Source organism: Amblyomma americanum, chromosome 1 (genome assembly GCF_052857255.1).
Source record: "Amblyomma americanum isolate KBUSLIRL-KWMA chromosome 1, ASM5285725v1, whole genome shotgun sequence".
NCBI lineage: Eukaryota > Metazoa > Arthropoda > Arachnida > Ixodida > Ixodidae > Amblyomma > Amblyomma americanum.
The window spans coordinates 102,745,727-102,767,105 of NC_135497.1; the positions used below are offsets into that span (position 1 = coordinate 102,745,727).

The 21,379-nt window shown below is 47.5% G+C and overlaps 1 protein-coding gene across 1 annotated transcript; it reads right to left on the minus strand.

Annotated features, from left to right (window-relative positions):
- Window positions 1–1,325: 1,325 nt before the first annotated feature.
- Window positions 1,326–19,762, minus strand: LOC144113374 (uncharacterized). Its single transcript, XM_077646425.1, has 2 exons — window positions 19,395–19,762; window positions 1,326–1,748 (listed from the first exon to the last, which is right to left on the minus strand). Exons 1-2 carry the CDS (start codon window positions 19,740–19,742, stop codon window positions 1,554–1,556), a joined length of 543 nt encoding a protein of 180 aa, XP_077502551.1. The 5' UTR covers window positions 19,743–19,762; the 3' UTR covers window positions 1,326–1,553.
- Between the last annotated feature and the right edge of the window lie 1,617 nt (window positions 19,763–21,379).

Sequence of the window (21,379 nt, forward strand, 5' to 3'; positions counted from 1 at the left end):
CTTTGGGAGCCCCTTGCAAAATTTTGCAAGTGGGCTTTCCCACATATCATTATGGTGGAGCTCACGCTTCCGATTGGCAAAGATAACAGAGCAAGTGCCATGGGTGTGGCCTTAAGTATACACAATACAGAATGATCCAACAAAAACTGCATGCTTTCGCGTTGTTTGTTCGAAGCGAGTGATCGACCATCTTGTTTTCAAGCATAGTATGTAGGAAAGACCACTTTGCAAATTTCATGTGCGGGCGAAGCCAAGCAGCGCCTGAATGTGACTGATCCATGCGATAAACCAGGGAGAAGATAATGAAGAGAACACCTTTGTACTGCTTTTCCGGCACTGTAGACTGAAACTTCGGATAATTTTTCCATATATATGGTGTTACCACAGTCGGATTTATGAAAGTCGACAGTGTTTGGTTGGTGCTGGATATTTGGAAATTTTCGAATACTCATTTTTGGAATTGAATATGACCTGAGTAAAAGATATATTCGATTCATATTCAAAATTCCAAAAATTCATGCACCCCTACAGTCTTCACCATTGGGCTGCCTGTGCCTGCAGCAGAAATGGAAGCCAGAGAAAAACAAAACGGAACCAGAGAATAATGATATCTCTGACCGATAGCCCTGAGCTTGGCCAGCTGGTTGCTGTTTCGGTTCTGTATCGGGTTCCTTTTACCCCCCTGGTGAGAAAATTTTTGTTCCGATTCATTTTTTTTACAGTGCCCTACTAGAAAACCAGCTAACACTGAGGCAGGTGCTCCATTTAAGCAGTGGTTCTATTTAACAGATTTCCATTCGTTTATCGATATTCTGATCTATTTGTATTCAGTGTTAGAAAATTTTAGGCACACAGGGCTAGTATTTCATGGTGCCTGCTTGATATGTTTGTGTTAGCACGGTAGGGTCACGTGATTTCAGGAATGGAGGGCATGGAGATGCAATTATTGGCACTATAAGTTTAAAGAAACATTTTCTAGCACCTATGGTACAAATGTTCTTTAAGTAGGACCATCCTTTAGTGGATGTGCAAGAGCTATTCATTGAAAGTACCGGGCTGAATGTTCCATGAATAGAGTTATAGCATAGCGCAATCCGCTTCTGCACGCTGCCAGTACATACACTCTGACTGTTTCAGACACAGCAGGTGTTCACGTAGCTGGCCAGCACCTGGCACCATCTGGCGCCCTCAGGACAATCTGCACATGTACAGTGGCGCCCCACGGAAGCTGATCACTGTAGTGAATCGGGCTATGCTATAACTCTCTAATATTGCAGTGAGGCCAAAACATATTGTGCTCTGGCTCCTATGAACACAAGTACCAGTAAACTATCAAACTTCTTTTATTATGTTAGCCATCAGGTGGACAATCTGGTTTTAGTATGTTAACGTAAAGGGGGGTGCCCCCCCCCCCGCAGTTTTTTCTTTTAGCAGTGCTCTTGGGCTTGCATCGTACAGCACCCACTTCCATGCAAGAAATTACGTTGGGGGCCCTCCTGACAAAAAATTCTGGCTATGTGCCTGCTAACCATGCTGCAGTGTAGCTGCTACATTCAATTTATCGTAATTGGAATTCTGGTGTTCTCAAGGGACTCGTTGAGAGCCTTCTTGGCTTTTTCCTCCAGTTTCTGGCGCAATCTGTCAGCCTGGTCTTGCAGTATCAGGTTTATGATGGCAACTCCAAGCCAGTTGAATGGTGGCGTCACTCCTGTCAGCCGTGTAACTTGCACATTGCCAATGTTGCGGAACTGCGCCAGACAGAAAAAAGTATTGTTAACTGTAATGCTGTACCAAAAAAGTTTGAAGGGGAAACGATGGCATATCAACATTATAGGCTGTCAGGGTGCCTGATGCTGTAATACATTTATGGTGTATCCTGAAGCAAGAAGGTATATAAACTGCAAACTTCATTGTAAACTTAAAAATAAACATAGTTGCATTGCATATGTTGTAGAAAATGATCAGACTTATCCCAGGCTGCACAAAGAAATTGAAAGCTGAGCCTGCAGTGAATACAGGGCATACTAGTGCTCCACCTGCTGTTGGTGTACTGGGGCAACAGAGTTCGAATACTGCTGTACATATTTCCAGCTTGTCTTGTTCAGATGAGAGTGGTAAGGGTGGTAATAGTTTTTGTTCTCAACTGACCACGTGTGGAAAGAATCAAAGTTTATGTGCGAAGGAGTCAAGCCTTGCTTTTGGAATAAACTGTATGGTTGTGTTGCAAACTAGTATGTTTAATTTCATTTCATTTTATTTAGGCCATAAAGGTGGAAAGAACCAGAAAGTGTATGTGCAAAGGAGTCAAGCCTTGCTTTCGAAATAAACTGTATGGTTGTGTTGCAAACTAGTACGTTTAGTTTCGTTTCATTTTATTTAGACCATGAAGCTGTGGGTATGTTGCCCAAGCAAGAAAAGTTCTACATATTCATTCTTTATACGCTTTGTAGATGAATATAAATTAATTCTGAAAACTGTATTCAATCAACAAGAGGCAGGAAAGAAAAAAATGTATCAACTCTCCACTCCAATATTTAAAGAGTTATATAAGAAGCAGCATTTGATGGGATGCATTTTGCATTTTTACACTTGTACTATTGGGGACAAAAGTTTCCGGGACGCGAGTTCGAGGAAAAACGTTTATTGCAGCTCCACCCAGCTCCCCGTCGCCTGATATTGTGAAGAGAGGAAGGAGCATTTAGGCCTTTAATGTCTTCATACAATATCAGGCGACTGGGTAGCGAGGTGGAGCTACAATAAACATTTTCACTAGAACTCTCGCCCCGGAAACTTCTGACCCCAATAGTACATTGCTGATAGATACGGTATTTAAAAGTCACGGCATAGTATTACACATCTAGCATGTGGGTTGAGTTCCACAGCTTGGAACGTGCCAAAATTGTTGATTTTGAACTAGGTGACTGAAAAGCATTGACTTTCAAATTGCTAATGGAAAAAACAGATGGTAATTATCATACTTTATTATCATAGTAACTTATACTTATCGTTCAGGGGCAGTGCAACTGTATTTTTAAAAAAACTTAGATCTTTAGATTTTACAACCTTCTGATAGAGCATTTCTTAGCTTTGAGAAAATGTAACACACTTAGGTAGTCGAGAATTCAAAATGCTTTTATAGTAGTTTTTCGTGATGACATCAAGCGCAAAAGTGAGTTTTTAGAGGCGCTATTTGAATTTTTCTCATCCCAGTTTGTTTTGCAAAAAAAAATTCTAGATTTGGCGACCTTCTGATAGAGCATTTCTTTAGCTTTCAGGTAATAAATTACACTTGGGTGTTTGCGATTTCAAAACTCCTTTTTGCGTTCATGGTCGTGTTGAGTGGAAAGGTTGAAGTTTTAAGAGGCTTTATCTGCATTTTTCGCAAAACAGCATTTCTGAAGGTTGATGGATCTTTTTCTCAGGAACTGTCATTAACATCATCAGCCTGACTACACCCATTGCAGAACAAAGGCCTCTCGCATATCTCCCCAATTAACCCTGTCCTGTGTCAGCTGCGGCCACCCTGTCCCCATAAGCTTCTTAATCTCATCCTCTCATCTAACTTTCTGCTGCATCCTGCTATGCTTCTCTTCCCTTGGAATCCAGTCTTGTTACCATTAAGGACCATCGGTTACCTTGTTTTCGCATTACGTGCCCTGCCCAAGCCCATTTCTTCCTCTTGATTTCGTCTAGGATATCAATAAAGGGACTGCAATAAATTAATTGAGATTATGTAAAACAGAAGAGAGATAGGCATTCGATCACTCGTCACCCCAGTGCAAGAATGTTTGAGCTAGCATCAACAACAGCGAAGATATAGACGATTAAAAATTACGCTCCTCCTCTCCCCCCTCAACTCCTACACGAGGAGCACCAGAAAAAATAAAGAAAACAGCTCTGGGACTGGGTCCCGCCCATGAATACGTCATAATAATAATAATAATAATTGGTTTTTGGGGAAAGGAAATGGCGCAGTATCTGTCTCATATATATCGTTGGACACCTGAACCGCGCCGTAAGGGAAGGGATAAAGGAGGGAGTGAAAGAAGAAAGGAAGAAAGGGACGCCGTAGTGGAGTGCTCCGGAATAATTTCGACCACCTGGGGATCTTTAACGTGCACTGACATCGCACAGCACACGGGCGCCTTAGCGTTTTTCCTCCATAAAAACGCAGCCGCCGCGGTCGGGTTCGAACCCGGGAAATCCGGATCAATAGTCGAGCGCCCTAACCACTGAGCCACCGCGGCCAATACCACGCCGCGGCGGGGTGAATACGTCATCCGCTGACGTTTATTTTCCAACTTCCGGTTTTCGCTCCTAGCCCGCCAGCAGCAGCGTCGGCGGCGTGGCGGTATCTCTCCGGTCTCTTCGCCTTCCTGGATTGCGTCGCGCGTCGGGTTTCTTTGCTTGTCATCTGTGGTAATTAGCAGTAATAAACCCGGACCTCGAGGTGCGACTGCTCGCTTTTACGGCCGTGATGGGCATCGAGCCCTATGCGTGCCCGCGAAGAGCCGTGCGAGTGGCTCCGGAACTCCCTACAGAAGGAGGCGGCAGAGGAAAATTAACACTCTTGTCTGGGCGAGTTGGTTCATTTCTAACAAATAATGCACTTGCGCAGAGAAAACAGGACAGAGCAAAGTAACACATACGACAAGTTTCGTGCCCTTAACCATATGCGCGAAGGCAATGCCCTTGCTCGCGCTTGCGCGAGAGGGTCACGCGGCGGCACGAGCAGACGATTTTCACGGCTACCGGAAGTGTGCCCGTGACGTCGTGGCTGCCGTGGCTCCAGCGAATGAGAGCGTGTGGTGGCCTGGCGACGTCATGGTACAGTGACGTCTTTGTTCCACGATTTTAGTTCCAAAATCGGTCACTACGAGTACACCAATCGGCCCGCGAATTTTGAAAAACACGGTTTTTAAAAGTTCATAATAATCTTCCTTCCTTTTACTATTATTTTTAATAAAACCACTACCACCACCAATAATCTTGCCGGCTCAGTTCTGAAGACTCATACTTGGTGTGAATGCTACTTAGCATCATTTCTAAGCATTGAAAACATTTACAAGTGACTTTTTATTCGTTGCATAGTCCCTTTAACCCACGTTTGATCCCTGACCTACTATGCCCTCTTCCTATCTCTTAACGTTACACCTATCGTTTTTCTTTACATAATTCATTGCAGTATCCTTAAGTTGAACCCTTTCCGTTAGCCTCCGCGTTTGTGCCCCATAGTACCACTAAGATACAGCTGTTATATACTTTTCTCTTGAGGGATATTGGTAAACTGCCATTCATGATCTGAGAGAACCTGCCAAATGCACTCCACCTCTTTCTTATTGTTATAGTTATTTCGCTCTTGTGATCCGGAGCTACGGTCACTACCTGCCTTAAGTAGAAGTATTCTCTTACCAGTTCCAGCAACTCACTACCAGTTGGAAACTGCTGTTCCCTTCCGTGTCTGTTCAACATTACTTTGGCTTTCTTCATATTAAGTTTTAGGCCCATAGTACTGCTCTGCCTGACTAACTCATTGATCATGTTTTGCAGTTCATCTCCTCAGTGACTTAGCAGATCATGTTTTGCAGTTCATCTCCTCAGTGGCTTAGCAGGGCAATGTCATCAGCGAATCGCAGATTACTAAGGTATTCTCTATTAATTCTTACCCCCAACTGTTCTCAATCTAGGCCTCTGAATACGATGTCGGTGCACGTTAAACTCCAGGTGGTCGAAATTTCCAGAGCTCTTCACTATGGCGTCCCTCATAGCCTGAGTTGATTTGGGAGGTTAAACTCCCTTAAAATCAAGCCCTTAAAACCAAACCTAAATACCCCCTGTAAACAGGCAGTGAATAGGATTGGCGAGATCGTGTCTCCCTGCCTTACACCCTTTCTTATCGTAACTTTATATAGGGACTATAAGGCGTAAGAAAACAATTTTCGAAAGATTCGAATCAATGCCTTTTGCATGACTTTAACTAGAATCACTAGTGTTAAGAAGTTTGTGTTTTTATAAAAGAAACATTTGTGGGTGGTGATTTTACAGCAGTGAGAAAATAAACTACATTTTGCTCAAAGCAAATAATTTGACCTGTTGTGCAACAAACATTTCTAATCCCATACAAAAATTTCAGGATTCTGCATCCATTAGATTTTAGAAAAAAGGAATGCAAGTGGGAAAAAATTAATATAGGCAGAATTTTAATCTAGTTTCATGCTCTATGCAAGCTGCATTGCTAGCAAATTTCATATCTATAGCTTTTATTGCGGCTACTCTACAGCCAGTCTTTGAAAACCATGTTCATAATCTCACCCCACCTTCAGTCGACTTCTGTAATAAAGCACTTCACCGAGTAAACGAATTGTTCCACCCACGGATCTCCACTAGGTAGTTGGATGCCGCATTCCCGCTTTCCGAGGCGAGCGTGAGTGAAGCCACCGAAAGTTGGACAGCTTGTCCCAGAAGTGGGGTGTCTGCTGTGTATTTCAGTGCAATAAGTTGTGTCGTTTGTCCTTCAATTCACTTTTTTTTTCGTTCTCGTGTTTCATCTGCTGTTACATCAAATAAATGCGCAAGCTGAACACGAGAAATGTGAAATTACAGGCTTCTCCAAACGATGCTCAGAGAAACCGAGGAAAATAGGCATGCAGGTTTCACCTTGGCGCGTTAAAGGGGTATGTACATAATGCATTGCATTCTTATCTGGTTTTTGCCTTCCGAGTAAAAAGAGCGTGCTGGTGAAAAGATGAGGTTAGCGTCATCTTAAAAACTGAACTTTTGCATAACAAAGGAGGGAACGATGGCTGAAATTTCGAGTTGCAGGCACTTAATGTCTCGTCGCAGCGATGGGGGGGAATGTGTTTATTGTTTTGGCATTATTTCCTACCGGGCATGCTTTTAACCCATCTACACAGCAAAGTCACGTTTGTACAGCGGCACCTAAGAAGCGCGCAAAATAATTTTCAGGCTATGGTCATTAGTATATATTTAGAGGCGCACAGCACGCGAGAGACGATCCACGAGAAAGACGAATGCTGCGGCGCGTGCCTTTTTAGATGCGCACAGCGTGACAGAAATAGCCAACGAGAAAGAACGGCGCTTATCCTTCCCCTAAGTCGACTGCAGCAAATATGACGAATGAAAGCCCATCAAAGGGGCTCTGAAACGCCTTCCGAGGAGAGGACATCACCTTGCTCAATCAGTGCATTGTGTTGCCATGAACACCTGAGCCAAATAATACACTTCTACACGCAGCAGAGGAGCCACAATCACGAGCGAAAGTTGGCGAGCCCTTCCCGGCGACTTTTTCATGCAATATAGGAATCGACAGAAACCGAGCTCTAACGCCGGTAGAGGCGGAGGAGATTGCAATAGTCATTGCCATTGCACGACCAGGCGTGAAACACGTCAGCGATAGCTAAGCGGCGGTTAGGAATTTTAGCAAGGGTATAGTTAGCAATCGTGCTGCCAAAATTCTGAACGAGTCGAGTCTCGCCGGAAGCGTAACTACAATCTGGACCCCAGCACACGCCAGTCTCGCCGGAAACAAGGCTGCCCACATGCTCGCCCGCTCCTCACTACTTCGTGGTGCTGTGGACGCCTCCACAACAACATCTAAAAGCAAAGAAAGTATTGGCACGTTTAGGGATCTAACCGACAATCTGAAGAAAGACAGGAGAATATATCCGCCACCGGATAGATCCCCAAGTAAAAAGGAATCCTACGACTGGAGAAGACTCCAAGCTGGAAATTTCTTCTCGCCCCTGTGGAGGAGTTGGACGAGTGCCAGACTGCGGAGAGGGACGGTGCAGAAACCGGAATTTGTAAATTTTGCGGCCACGTGGCAACATTATTAGATCACATAATATGGAGATGCTTTCGTGGCCCAGGGCGCAACGCGATTAAAACTAGCGATGAATGGGAGACCACGCTAAGAAGCTCCGACGAAAAAACTCAGCGCTTCGCCGTCCGTCTGGCGGCCAAGGCTGAAGACCTCTTGTCCTAGACGGGGTCGGATGTCCTCCTGCTGCGGTGCGACAGACTGCTTCCCCGGACGCCTGCGTGCGGACCCGGAGGTGGCTGCCGCGCCATATTCGGTGGAAGTAAATGTTGTTCCTCCTCCTCCTTGCACCCTCCTCCATTGCTCGCATCTGCATATACATGTTGAGAAATATGGCTATTGGTTACATTCTTTCAGACGTCAGGCAGCTACAATGGCCGCGGCCAATAAGCCGCGTAGCTCCGAAGGGTGAGGAAGCCCTCCCCCGGAGGTGGGGTTGGCGGAGGAGCGCTGGCCTTCCAGCGTGCAAAAAGTAACGAGAGGAGAGGGAAAGGCGCGAAGGCGCTGAAATTCAAATTTTACCTACAGATAACTGTTTCTACAAAGCGTATTAAAAAATTCTTCCTGGACAATATTCGTGAAGCGGCGTGCTTTAACATCCCAGGCATACAGCAACTTTGTTAGAGCCCCTTTCAGAGTCCCTTTAAGGCATAGTCCGGCCCGGTTATACCGAACTCGATGGGGTCACGAAAAAGTTCGATATATCGATAATTCTATATATGGGAAAGGCCAGTAGATAAGCTTAATTTGTTACCTAGAAGCAAGAATGCGTATCAGTTACGCTAGTACCGTGGTTCTTGCAATGACGTGCTGCCCTTCGACGTCCTGGCAGAGCACCGATCGCTAGGCTATGGTGGCTATAGAAGAAAAAACGAAGCATCAACGCTTGCGGATGCAATCAGGGTCCTACCGGTGAAGCACCAACAAGAAATCATCATCTTTCGCTGCTTCAAAAAGCTCTGGATTCGCATGAGAATCGCGAGATTCCTCTCTAATGACTGCTTGGCTATAGTCGATCACCCTTGCAAGCTGAAACTGTAAACTTTTAATACCCAGAAGTTCTCACTTCCGCTTATAACTAATCGGCGCTGAAATACGCACCGTGAACTGAAATAAATGCAGATAGCAGGCGCGGCGAAGCAGGAGTCTGGCCGCGCAGCCAGCCTGGCCCAGCGCGTTGAGCCAGTTGAACGCTCCGCGCATCGAGCCTTAGCGCTCTGCAGAGAACAGCGCCACCTACCTACGTGATGCATGAAACGGAGGAGCGGCGCCCGTTGGCGTCACGCACTTCTTCCAGCCACCATAGCTATGCGTTGCAATCCTAACCTGCTTCGCATTGAAGCCGCAGTGGGCGGTTCTTTGGAACTAGCCACTGCCTACATATAAAATACCTAACCCTGTTAAAATTACGCTATAACATGGCTTATTAAAATTAAGGTAGAGCTGGTTTCCGCAACGCGCCTTCGGCAGCGAAGCGAGCGAAGAACACGAGGCGAGTGCCTCCTCAAGGCTTTAGTAATGATTATAGGTTGTCTTTACAGCATGACAGTGATGTGACGTGGAAAATGAGTACAAGGGATCGAAGACTACCTCATAAATAGTTCCAAACCAACTCTTTCCTGGGTATATATATATGCTCACATATAGCCCCGGGTTTACTCGCCCTCCTGTAAGCTATGTGGTCAATATGCACCTGTACTCCATATCCTATGGAGTACATGCCCTCAAAAGCCCCCTTCGCCGGACTTGCTGTTATCTAATCCCGAACAGTGGGGGGGGGGGGGGGGGGGTACCCAACTCCGGGCCGTGACACGAGCCTTAGAAGTGGCTGAGCGCTAAAATATGCCACTTCTCTCTTGATGGTGCTACACCCCCCATGTCAGTAGACCACTGAAGTTGTGGGGACCTGCCCTGCAGCCCCCTGTGTTTCCATGGGGCTTTTCCCGCGAGGCACCGTGCAGCAGCACCCTGACCTCGAGGAGGAACGCATTCCCTTGTCAGTTACAATAACTGGCAGGGGAGGGCGCCAGCGTCGCTGCACGTGAGACTGCTTGAAGCCCGCGCGCGGGAGAGGGGGCATGAGGCTCTTCGGCTGGGATCGTCGGCACGAGTGAACGTGTCGCTCGCGGCTCCGCTCTTACCCGGCGGGGCGAGGAAGCGGCGGGGAGACTGGCTCCCGTACTCGTCCCGTCTAGGGGTGCGGAGTATCCCTTGCCCTAGCGCGGGCGAACATTCGCTCGGAACCTTGCTGGTGAGTCGGACGACGTCGATTCATTTGCGTACCTTGTTGCTAGCTGGCGTTATTGTTGCTGTAGCAATAAATGCCTGTTTGTGTCAGCCAATGTGTCGTTCCTTTGTTCCCTCAGAGCAAGGCCCGCCGTGGTTGGCGTGCGCTCGGTAGCGTACGCGATCGCCGGGTGGTGTCCGGGTGGCTTTGAACCGTGTCAGCCGCGATTGAGTGGGGAGAACATACTTATCTCCCCAAATCAACCCCACAAAGTCAACGACAATAAAGTTATTCCTCTTGAAGTATTTTTCAATATTAATATTATTATTATTATTATTATTATTACAATTATCATTGAACCACTCGGCTATAAATCTCTGTCGATCTCCTGTGGCCAGCGTTATGCATTTCCCGTTTAATTTCGCTGTTTCTTTTTGTTTACTTCTTCCTTCATCAGCATTAATTTTATTTTCATCCATCAAAAGATTTATCTGAAGAACTCTCTGTGCCCCCCAATTCTTGGCCAATTCCCCTGCGTTGGCGTGTGCAATTGTGTGAGGGTAACAAAAATTAGTGCTGCCAGTAGGGGCCCAAGGCCGCACAGCGCGAAAAATGATCGAAGAGCGCCGTTAGGTGAAGCACCATTTGCAGGGGTGCGGCGCGCAGTTCGTTAAATCGAACGACCGACAAAATTCGATATACTACGAGACTTTTCTATACTTTTGCCCAGGATTTTCATATGGCTAATCTGTGTTCGGCATGCAGCCAATAATTCGAAATATCCGGATTCGATATATCCGTTTACTTGGTACAAAACGAAATATTACTTCGTACTCTCTGTTGGAAAAGCAGTGCCATATATACTTTCTGTAGGCGCTCATTGAACCAGAGCACCGTCGGCACCCCATCACGCGTCCTCGCTCCGGTTCGATCACAGCACAACTCGGTAAAGTGGTCACTGCAAAGTCGCCTGCCTGGAGAAGGTTTCCACTTATCCCCCTTTTTTTAATTTATCACGCATTGGTGGTATAACATGGGTCTAGAGCGCGGAAATATGCATCGCAATAAAGCTCAGCGTTGGCGACGCTATAGGGCAACGGGACGACACACAGCAGAGCAGACAAGGCTTCATACGTATTGTGTGAAGCCACGCCCTGTACTCTGTTCCTATTGCGCTGCAAAGGACGCTTCTTTCTGAAATGTCTTTCCCGAAGACTTCGCTGGTCTCCTCATGCAGTTTATTGTTTATGGGGGTTAAACGTCCCAAATCGACTCCGGCTATGAGGGACGCCGCAGTGAAGGGCTCCGGAAATTTCGACCACCTGGGGTTCTTTAACGTGCACTGACGTCGCACAGTACACGGGCCTCTAGAATTTCGCCTACATCGAAATTCGACCGTCGCGGCCGGGATCGAACCTGCGTCTTTCGGGTCAGCACGAGCCCATAACCACTTAGCCACCGCGGCGGCCCCCTCGTGCAGTTGACTGTATGCGCAACACGTACGAATTGTCGTGGAAGAAGACCAGAACGGCGAAAAGAACAAATGCGAAGTGGAAAAACGGAAACTGAAACACCGTGCTGATGGTGCTGTTGTCCCATTTCGTACACTGCCATAGGCTGACATCCGGGGCATGGCCACTTCCGGTGGCTTCACGATCGGGTGCCCAATGCACCCTACCAGCGCCTCCTCTTTAAAATATAGAGGAGGCGCTGACCCGACCGATACGCCATCCAGCCTCAAAGTGGAGACAGTGGCGGCAACCTATGCACTGAAAGACGCCTGGGTAGGATGTCTAGCCTGGGGAGTGCCGGTTGTTGAGCCGTTTTAGCAGCGAGTAAAACCACTGATCACTTTGGGGTTGGAGGCCGACGGATGAGGCGCCGTTGGGCTGGTCCTTTGGACTCGGAGCATTCTTTAAGTGCGTATAGACCATGCAGAGGTGTGTTTCAGCCGGCTCTTCCAGCGTTGCCTGCTACTTACCGAAGCGCCAGCTCCGTACACGTAATCTTGCTTCCTGAAGCGCTTGCTGAACACGCGCCAGCGTATACACCTATGCACTTTGCTTATTTTTAGCTTGACTAACCGTGTTTCTCGAAGGTTCCTGTCTTTCGTATAGAAATCGAAGGTTACATCTGGTTCCGTCGCGTACGTCTGGCATTAGAGGCTTTTAGCATACCGGAGGCGAATTAGCATGGAGGTAACCGACTTACCGGATGCCTTCGGCGCCCGCGCAGTGGCATGTGTGGGGCTATGCGCTGTCACTGCGCATGCGCTATAGATGACCGCTAAGCTGGTACATGTCCAGGCTAATACGTCTCCTACATATATGCTAAAAACCTTATTGAGGCAATAAGCAGTAAACCCCCGCGCCAAAAGCATAACCTGGAGCTGATGCAGATTGCTGGTCACTGGCCAAAGTCAAAAGATGAAAAGACGTTTCGGGAGCACTACGGCTCCCTTGTTCACAAGGGAGCCGTAGTGCTCCCGAAACGTCTTTTTATCTTTGGACTTTGGCCAGTGACCAGCAATCTGCATCAACATGATTCCTGACCAGACGGTATGCCGTCAAACCCTCGACTACATAACCTGGAGCTGGTACCGCGACGATTAAAGATGAAAATATGTAACGCAGGTACTCGACAACAGGTAAAAAAGAGAGAGAACAACGTAACCTCCATATATTAAAACGCAGCAGTTCTGTCGAGCTCCCATTTCTGACGCAGTGAAGAGCCTCGATCGTGATCGTACCAATCGTACCTTCTGCGCAAGATCTATTCCAGAGCCGTCGTTCACTCCAGTGGTGGCGCTCGCGCCCAGTATAGCTACTAGTAGCATACTGGCCGCAGTTGGTGTTTGCGGCTGGAATGAGGTTGTCACAGACCCCTCTTGGCATAAATACATATTTCCTGGGGCTGTGGTTGTACCGCTGTATTCTTGCTATTGACAGAACGAAACATCGAGAGCTCGTTTTGAACGTTGTAGAAATGAAAACTGCCTTTGGGGGAAAGGAAATGGCGCAGTATCTGTCTCGCATATCGGCGGACGCCTGAACCGCGCCGCAAGGGAAGGGATAAAGGAGAGAGTGAAGGAAGAAAGAGGTGCCGTATTGAAGGGCTCCGGAATAATTTCGACCACCTGGGGATATTTAACGTGCACTGACATCGCACAGCACAGGGGCGTGTTAGCCTTTCGCCTCCATCGAAACGCGGCCGCCGTGATCGTCGTTTTGAACGTTTAAAATTGGAAATTTGGTTTTGAGGAAAGAAAATGGCGCAGTAACTGTCTCACATATCTCGGTGGACACCCGAACCGCGCCGGAAGGAAGGGATAAGGAGGAAGAGAAGGAAGAAAGAGGTGCTGTAGTGGAGGGCTCCGGTGTCAGTTCGACCACCTGGGATCTCTAATGTGCACTGACATCGCGCAGCACATTGGCGCCTTTGCATTGCGTTTCGCCTCCATCGAAACGCGGCCGCCACGGTCGGGCTAGTCTCCGGGTACACCGGCTCATAGACGGGCGCTCTAACCACTGAGCCACACTGCATACACCATGGGTGACCAAACTTAGGCTCGCGAGCCGCATGCTGCTCCTCGCGGATCCAAGTGCGGCTCGCGACTCTCTGGCATCTGTACCCCCTCCTATTTCTGCCTTTAAAGAGAGCTTCCCTTATGTTCTAGAAGAGAAGCACGCAGGCTTGGACGGACAGACGGCTGCTGAACCCTTTAAATCGGGCGGTGGTTCAAGCCACCTAGCCATGACATGTGAAATTTTACTCTTAATTGTCTTGATTTTAGCCACTAATCAGATAACCTTCGCTTGGTTACTTCTACCCGCTTAAAATCTACTTTTACTTCACTGCCCTTAGACCCCAATGCTTTGGATAAATCAGCCCCGCTACTTTCCACAGTAGGGTGAAGCCCTTTAGAGGAAAGTATCAAGTGTTCAGCCGTTTCCTCCTCCTCTCCGCACGCAGCGCACAACGTGTCTATCCCGTGGTACCTGACTCTATATGTCTTAGTCCGCAAAACTCCCGTCCTGGCCTCAAACAAAAAAGAGCTTCCCCTACCATTATCGTAGATATTTTCTTTGGAAATTTCCTGCTTAAAGATCCTGTATGTTCCCAGTGCCGATTTCGTCAGCATCCCTGTTTTCCACAGAGCTATCTCGGTTTCTTCAACCTTTTTCTTGACCGATAATTGCTGATTTGCCCCCTACTGCTGTCCAGATATTTTCTTGTGAATTTTCTTGTTCGCTTTCTCAATTTCGTGTCAACATTTCTTATGTACAGGTATCTGAAAACATTCCTAGCCCACTGCTTTTCCTCCATTTTTCTCAATCGCTCCTCAAATCCCATATCACCCTGTACCCCCTGATTTGGTGTATTGCCATGTGCTCCCAAAGCTAGCCTGCCTACGCCGCGTTGTTTGATTTTTAACTTTTCTTGAACCTCTGGTCTCATGCACAGGATTGCATTGCCGAAAGTCAGGCTGGGAACCATCACGCCTTTATATATCCCTCTTACCACTTCATACCTATTGTAATTCCACAGTGCCCTATTTTTCATGACAGCTGCATTCCTACTAGCTTTATTCATTACATATTTTTCATACTCAGCACCATTATTTATCCACACCCCACGATACTTGTACTCATCCACTACTTCTTGCGTGAACTCCTGTACTCTATGCTCGTCGCCCTCATCATGAAATATCATGACTGCAGTTTTTTCCTTACTAAACTTGAAATCTAATCTATCTCCCTCTGTACCACAAATGTCTATCAACTTCTGCTCATCTTCCACGTTCTCGGCCATTAGCACTATATGATGGGCGTACATTAGTCCCGGTAATGACTGTTTAATCCATTCTCCTTGCTTGAAAAAAGAAAGGTTGAGACCTAGTCCGCTCCTCTCTAGTTTGGTCTCTAACCCTTGCAGGTACAACATTAACAACAACGGAGACAGAAGACATCCTTGCCTAAGCCCCTGCTGTATCTCTATAGGCTCTGATACATTTTTTTTTCATTTTATAAACACTCTTTTACCCTTATATCTTTTAAAAGATTAATTACACCATCTTCCACATCCAATATGCCCAGAATGGCCCACAAATCCTCTTGAATAACATTGTCGTAGGCTCCCTTAATATCCAGAAATGCTAGCCATAGGGGCCTGTGTTTCTTTTCAGCAATCTCTATACACTGCGTCAAATAAAACGGATTGTCCTCCAACCTCCTTTGTTTCCGGAACCCATATTGTAGCTCCCCTAGAACCCCTCGTTCTCCACGCAAGCCTGCAGTCAGTCCTTTATAATCTACATCACCACCCTGTAAACCACAGATGTCACTGTTATGGGACGGTAGTTACTTATGTCAGCTTTGTCCCCCTTTCCCTTATATATCATGTTCATTATACTTAATCGTAATTCATCGGGGGCTTTGCCATCCACTATCATTTTGTTCACTACCTGTATTAATGTTTGCTTGGATTTTGGTCCTAGCTGCTTTATAAACATAATCGAATACCATCTGGTCCTGTCGACGTGCCACTAGGAACCTTCTTCTCTGCCCTTTCTCACTCTCTTTGCTCAAGTGAAGCAATTGCAGTAACCGGTCTATCCTCCTTCGATAAATTATGTGCAACATTTCTTTCTTTAGATTTTTCTGTCATCATGTGTTTAAATGCTTTATCCCCTTCTAGTCGAGTACCCTGATCTGTAACAATAAACATTTGCCCTAGCCTAGTCTTATTACTCATCGTATTTAGATGTTTCCAGAATTTTTGAGCTGCTTTTCTATCCTTTTTATTTACTTTTGACATCCATTGGACACCCTTTCTTCTAATTTTCTCATTAATCAAATAGGATGCTTCTCTTCTACACTTTATGAAGGTATCCCATTTTCTGTCTACTTCAGCTTCTGGTTCACCCCTCTTCTTGGAATATCTGTGCTCCCTGGACGCTTCCTAACGTTTTTCTATCGCCTTCTTGACCTCCTCATCCCACGAACTCTTGGGTTTGTGTCTTTTCCCTTTTGGCTTGACTCGCACCTTAGCTATAGCTCTAGCTCTAGCTGTTGCGAGTTGGCGCCATCCTGCGGAGAAGCCGCAAAATTATGTGTGCAGCTCATACTTTCTAGATATTACCTCTATGGTCCAGCCGGTCCAGCCAAACTTCAAGCTGCTTGCTTCACGAAAGGGGCATCGCAATGCAGAGGCACAGGGAGCAATTGCTACATGAGTGGGATTCACTGTTGCCACCAGTTTTCTTGCAACTGGTGGTGGTAGTGGTTTTATTAAGAATAATAGTAAAAAGGAAGGAAAAGATTTTTGCTAGCCCCGGCATCTGCCATCGATACTGAAGCACCTGAGCTGGGGAAGCGGAAATAAAGGACAGCAGGCAGAATGGAGAAATGAAATGAAAGAGGTGAGGGGACAGCAATAGAGGATAGGGGGAGAAGTAGTATGTACAAGCTATTTACACAATAAGAAATGTGTCCAGGTTGTGCGCGTGATTACTCGGAAACAAAAAAATTGCCACGCCCCCTTTATATTGCGGCTCTTCACTAAAAAGATGTCTGTGTGTGCGGCTCTTCGCACGTGCCTGTCTGACCACACCGGGCATACATGAACGCACCTATATTAGCGTCCAGTGTGAAAAGGCGAACCAATTCCGTGCACGCGGGTCCTCAGAAACTGGGGCGGGGGGGGGGGGGGGGGGGGGGTTCTATAGTTGCGTCGCTTATACTAGGCTCTGGGGTTACAGAGCCGCATGCCCGCCGCTCATCTGTCGTCCACCGCAACGTAAACACTTCCGACTTTTACGTCACGTGTTCATTCGCGGCCGCGTTTCAATGGAGACGAAACGCAAAATGCGCCATTGCGCTGTGCGATGTCAGCGCACGTTAAAGAACCCCAGGTGGTCGAGATTATTCCGGAGCACTCCGCTACGGCGTCCCTCATGGGCCATGTGTCGCTTCGGGACGTTAAACCCCACAAATTTGTTTTGTTTACGCCAGATACGTTACGTCAGCGTCAGAACGTAAACACGTGTGATGCCTCACTAGCTGCCTTCAGTTAGTCAGGGGCTCCTATAATATTCAGAGATAAGCCGGTAGTTATTTTAACTCCTGCATTTTGCTGCCGATCGATTTTGTTTGCTGTCACAAACAAGCTCATACAGGTACCTAGGTTTTGAGGTAACGACCAAATTAGCTTAGATGTATCACATCACCAAACTGTATGGTAGCTAGCACTTCCAGAACATGTACCCTCCATACATAGGACAACTAGCATATGAAACATACAATCGCGCTAAACGGGAACACGCATCAGCAATATGGTACACTAACCAGGACTACTTGATTCACTCGCTCGGAGCCGTACAGAACCGGACAGCACGCTTCATCAATTCTCAGCATACATCTCGGCGCAGCGTTACTGACATGAAATAATCTCTCGACCTTAAAGCTGTGCATTCCGCTGAAAAATTTGTTGGGACGTTAGCGCGGGTCGAGAACCAGACTGAGAGCTGTGACTCCCGAACAAAGACTGAGTCTATTCGTCTCTGGCTCTCCGCGCTCGGGGCCTCCTTTCCCTCTCTCGCGGCGAGAGAGAAACACACGCACACCACCCGCGCAGACGGCCTTTGCGGCTCCGGTAGTTACGAGTAGTTACGAGCGATGGGAAAGACAGCCGACAGCGATCAGGGCACGGACGGAGGGCGCTACAAATTCAGTGCTTTGCCTTTCGCGCCAGTTGTAATTTAACTTTCCTGCACTTCGCGCAAACTTGCTACATTGCTCCTATCATGCGCGGCGCAGCATCCCGCATTTAATTCCGTATTATTTATTTTATCCTTTCTTACTATCGCTCCCCCCTCTTTCCGTCTCCCTGTCCACTCCCTGTCCTTTTATTCCCGCTAGTCGCAGCCCATGTGCTTCAGGTTCCGATGGCAGATGCCGCGGCTAGCAACACCTTTTCCTTCCATTGTTATTTTAATAATAAAGAGCCACTAACAACAACAACGGCAACTCCTTTGCGCTCATCTCGTCGCTTATTTAATTCCTTCAGCGCGCATCCTTTGCACAGGTCAGCTAACGCCTTAAACAAATATTTCCTTCTCATCGTCATATAAGAATAGAATAACCTTCCCGAAAACGTTTATAATCATTCCAGATTTAGGTAACTATACTAACTGAGTTCAACCTCCAGAAGCTGTATACTTTCCCTCGCGCTCCTCTGCCGCCAATCCGATCTGCTTGTGTTACTGCATTATATCACCTATTTTTTCTGTGTTTCTAGTTGTTTCGCCACTTTTTTTTTTACTGCAGTCCAATTTCCCTGTATTACTGCATTACTTTCGATTTTTATATATTGCTACGCGATTTGCGATATTTTGTTTTGGCTTGATTATTTGACGTTTCTACCAGGAACTCGAGAACTTTTTTTAGTGTGTGTGTGGCTTCGGGAGGGGCAAGAATCTGAGTTTGTTTTGTTATTTATGCATTTATTTCACGTTTCATTCAAAGGTTTATTAAATTTACTTTTTCTAAATATTTTTCTTATTTTGCATTGTTCAAAGGTGTATTGATTAATGCGTATAATACTTAAATTGAAATGGGCACCTTTATAGAGAAGTCATTGAGTGCATTAAAAAGTTTGCCCGTAGTCTGTTTCGATCCTGCCAGCCATGCTCATGAAAAGGGTCAGTCAATCAACGACTTCTGTTGGGAAATGGTCGTTTTAGGTTACCCAAACGAAATGCTTTATGACTGGCTACGGAGCCCCACTGTGCTGTGCGTTATTAACGACGTTTACAGAAATTTTATCTGAGTTCCAGCAGCTGGAGATTTGGGTGGCACTGCCCCCACTGAAGAAATGATGGGAGGGCGGGGGGGGGGGGGGGGGGCGGAGACCACTTCACCCCACGGTCCGGAGTCCCTGGTTGCTGCCCTTTTTGATAATATTTTTGTTCTGCTAATTATTTCTCATTTTGTAAGCCTACGTATGACCGCTTGATACTCCTGACCCCCCCCCCCCTGCCTCCCTCCCTTATGTAATGTCTCTAAAGGAACCTTCAAGGAGAAATAAATTATGATGGTGATGAACGCTGCCTCGACGCCATGCGTAGTACTGGCAGCGATTGCGATGTTTATCTCCTATTTGAAACTCTCGCAATCAGCCTTTATTGTGCTGCAACCTGAGTGACATTTCGTCCCTGCAGTTAAAGGCTATCAAATGCATCGTGTTATGGAACCGCATTCACCGGCATCCAGAAACAAACGCCTGGGCCTGTGCATGTCTGCGGCGGCGTGTGCGGAAAGCGCGCACCTTGAACACGTCCAGGGAGGCTGTGGCCCTTGCCACGTTGACGCCGAGCGTCATGCGGGCGGTGAGGTTGGTGACGCGGCCGTCCACCTCCCCGGCCAGCTGGAGGGGCCGTCGCGGCCCGGCGGTGTACTGGCACTGCACGAGCAGCTCGTCGAGGCCCAGGCCACCCGACAGGCCGAGCACGCCGCCCTTGAGCGACGCGGCCACGTCGCCGTGGCGCTGCAGCGCGGGCAGCCCCAGCACGCGCACGTCGTGCACGCGGCCGCCCGGGAAGCGCAGCTCGCCCGGAACGCGCAGCGGCGTCAGGCGCTGCACCAGCGCCGCGTTCAGCCGGAACACGCGCAGCATCTCGTCCACGATGGCGTTCGCGATGCGCGTCGTGTCCAGCCCCCCGTGGCGCGGCGGCGTGACCCGAGCTGCTGCTGCTGCGTGCGCGCGCGGTGTGGAGAGAGGAGCTTCGCGCGGCGGCGGCCGTGGGCGGTCGTGCCCCCAAGGAGCCGCTGCGAAAACCCAGTCTGCAAATCGCAACTATTTACGCGTCCGCCTTCCGTCAATGGAGAAGAGTTTTAAGAATGTGTGGCGGTCAGTTGGCTAAACTAGCGGCGGTCTATAGGTGTCCACTCATCTCTTTGCCGCCGGCAGGCTGTTGCGGATTCTCGTGGGTAGATTGCGAGGACCTTCCGTTACGCGTGTAATGGAATTTCGTTCACGCCGTGCAATGTAGGGGGACGTTGAGATGTACTGGAAACTAGTGTTCCTGTATATGCTCCCGCAGGGAGCAGAGTTGCGCGAAGGTCCGCCATCATGTTCCAAGCTGTGCGGGAAAGCCACTGCTCGTGCTTACAGGGGCAGCGTTCATGGGCTCGCTGCGTATAGCGCTTGGGCTTGTTTTTTTTTTTTGCGTACAAATTGCCCTCCATCGCAGTTTTTAGCGCCAAAAACTAATCTGCGATTTGGCGAGGGGGTGCATACAGCATGAAAAAAATGCCAGAGGCTAACAGCAAATCGTAGTCATCACAATCTGACGAAAAACTAACAGTAACGGCCTGCGAGCTTTTTTTTTTCTTTCTGGAACACGTAATTTCAGATGAACAAGCAGTCCCGCTTCTGATGGGATAGCGTCTGTCCTGTCTCCCTCGGTGAACGTATTAAGAAAAAAAAAGAGAGTATAGCGATAAATTACTTTTTTTCATTTTCACAACTAGCACCGTCACGTGTTCACTGCAAGTTATGCGCGGAAAATACGAAAACGCATCTCCTTAGGACCACATTAAAATGACTGCAGCTTTCTGCAGGCAAGCAGACTCCATTGAACAGCCGAATCTGACCTAAAGAACAAATTTCAAAATCAATTGTTTACGTCAAAGCATTTCACAAAATGTACCCAGTTTCTAAATGCAGTGAAATGACGAATCTTTAAAGGACCCTGAAAGTATTTTTTCACGTTGATACTATTAGCTTTCCCAATTTTTATTAAAAAGCATTATCTTTTCATCTGAGTTACTAAATTATAATAACTGGGCGCGCTTCCTATTCTCCAAAGCCACTTTAATCGCCGACTCACTTCAGCCGCCGAACTTCCAAATGGCAGTTCGTAAAACGCTTTGCCGTTTCCAGTGCGGTTGCTGCAGTTTGGCGAACTGCACGCAGTCATAGCTGACATCTGCGTGGCTCAGTGCCACAGCAGAACCACAAACCTGACGCCACAGGTGTGCACAGGAAATGTGTGAAATATAGCCGACAGCGTGGGCTCACGTGAGGCGTCGAGCTGCCGAGTGGTCGCTCGGCACTGCGCCTGTGAAGTCAGCTTCCCCGCGGAAAGTTGAACACCTCACGTCACGAAAATCATGTGACCGCCTCTCGGCGAATGGCGTTCGGAGCGGCGAGGGAAAACAGACGCGCAACTCTGCTCCCTGTGGGAGCATATACAGGAACACTACTGGAAACTACGGTCGTGTCATTATTTTAAACCATTGTTCATTAAG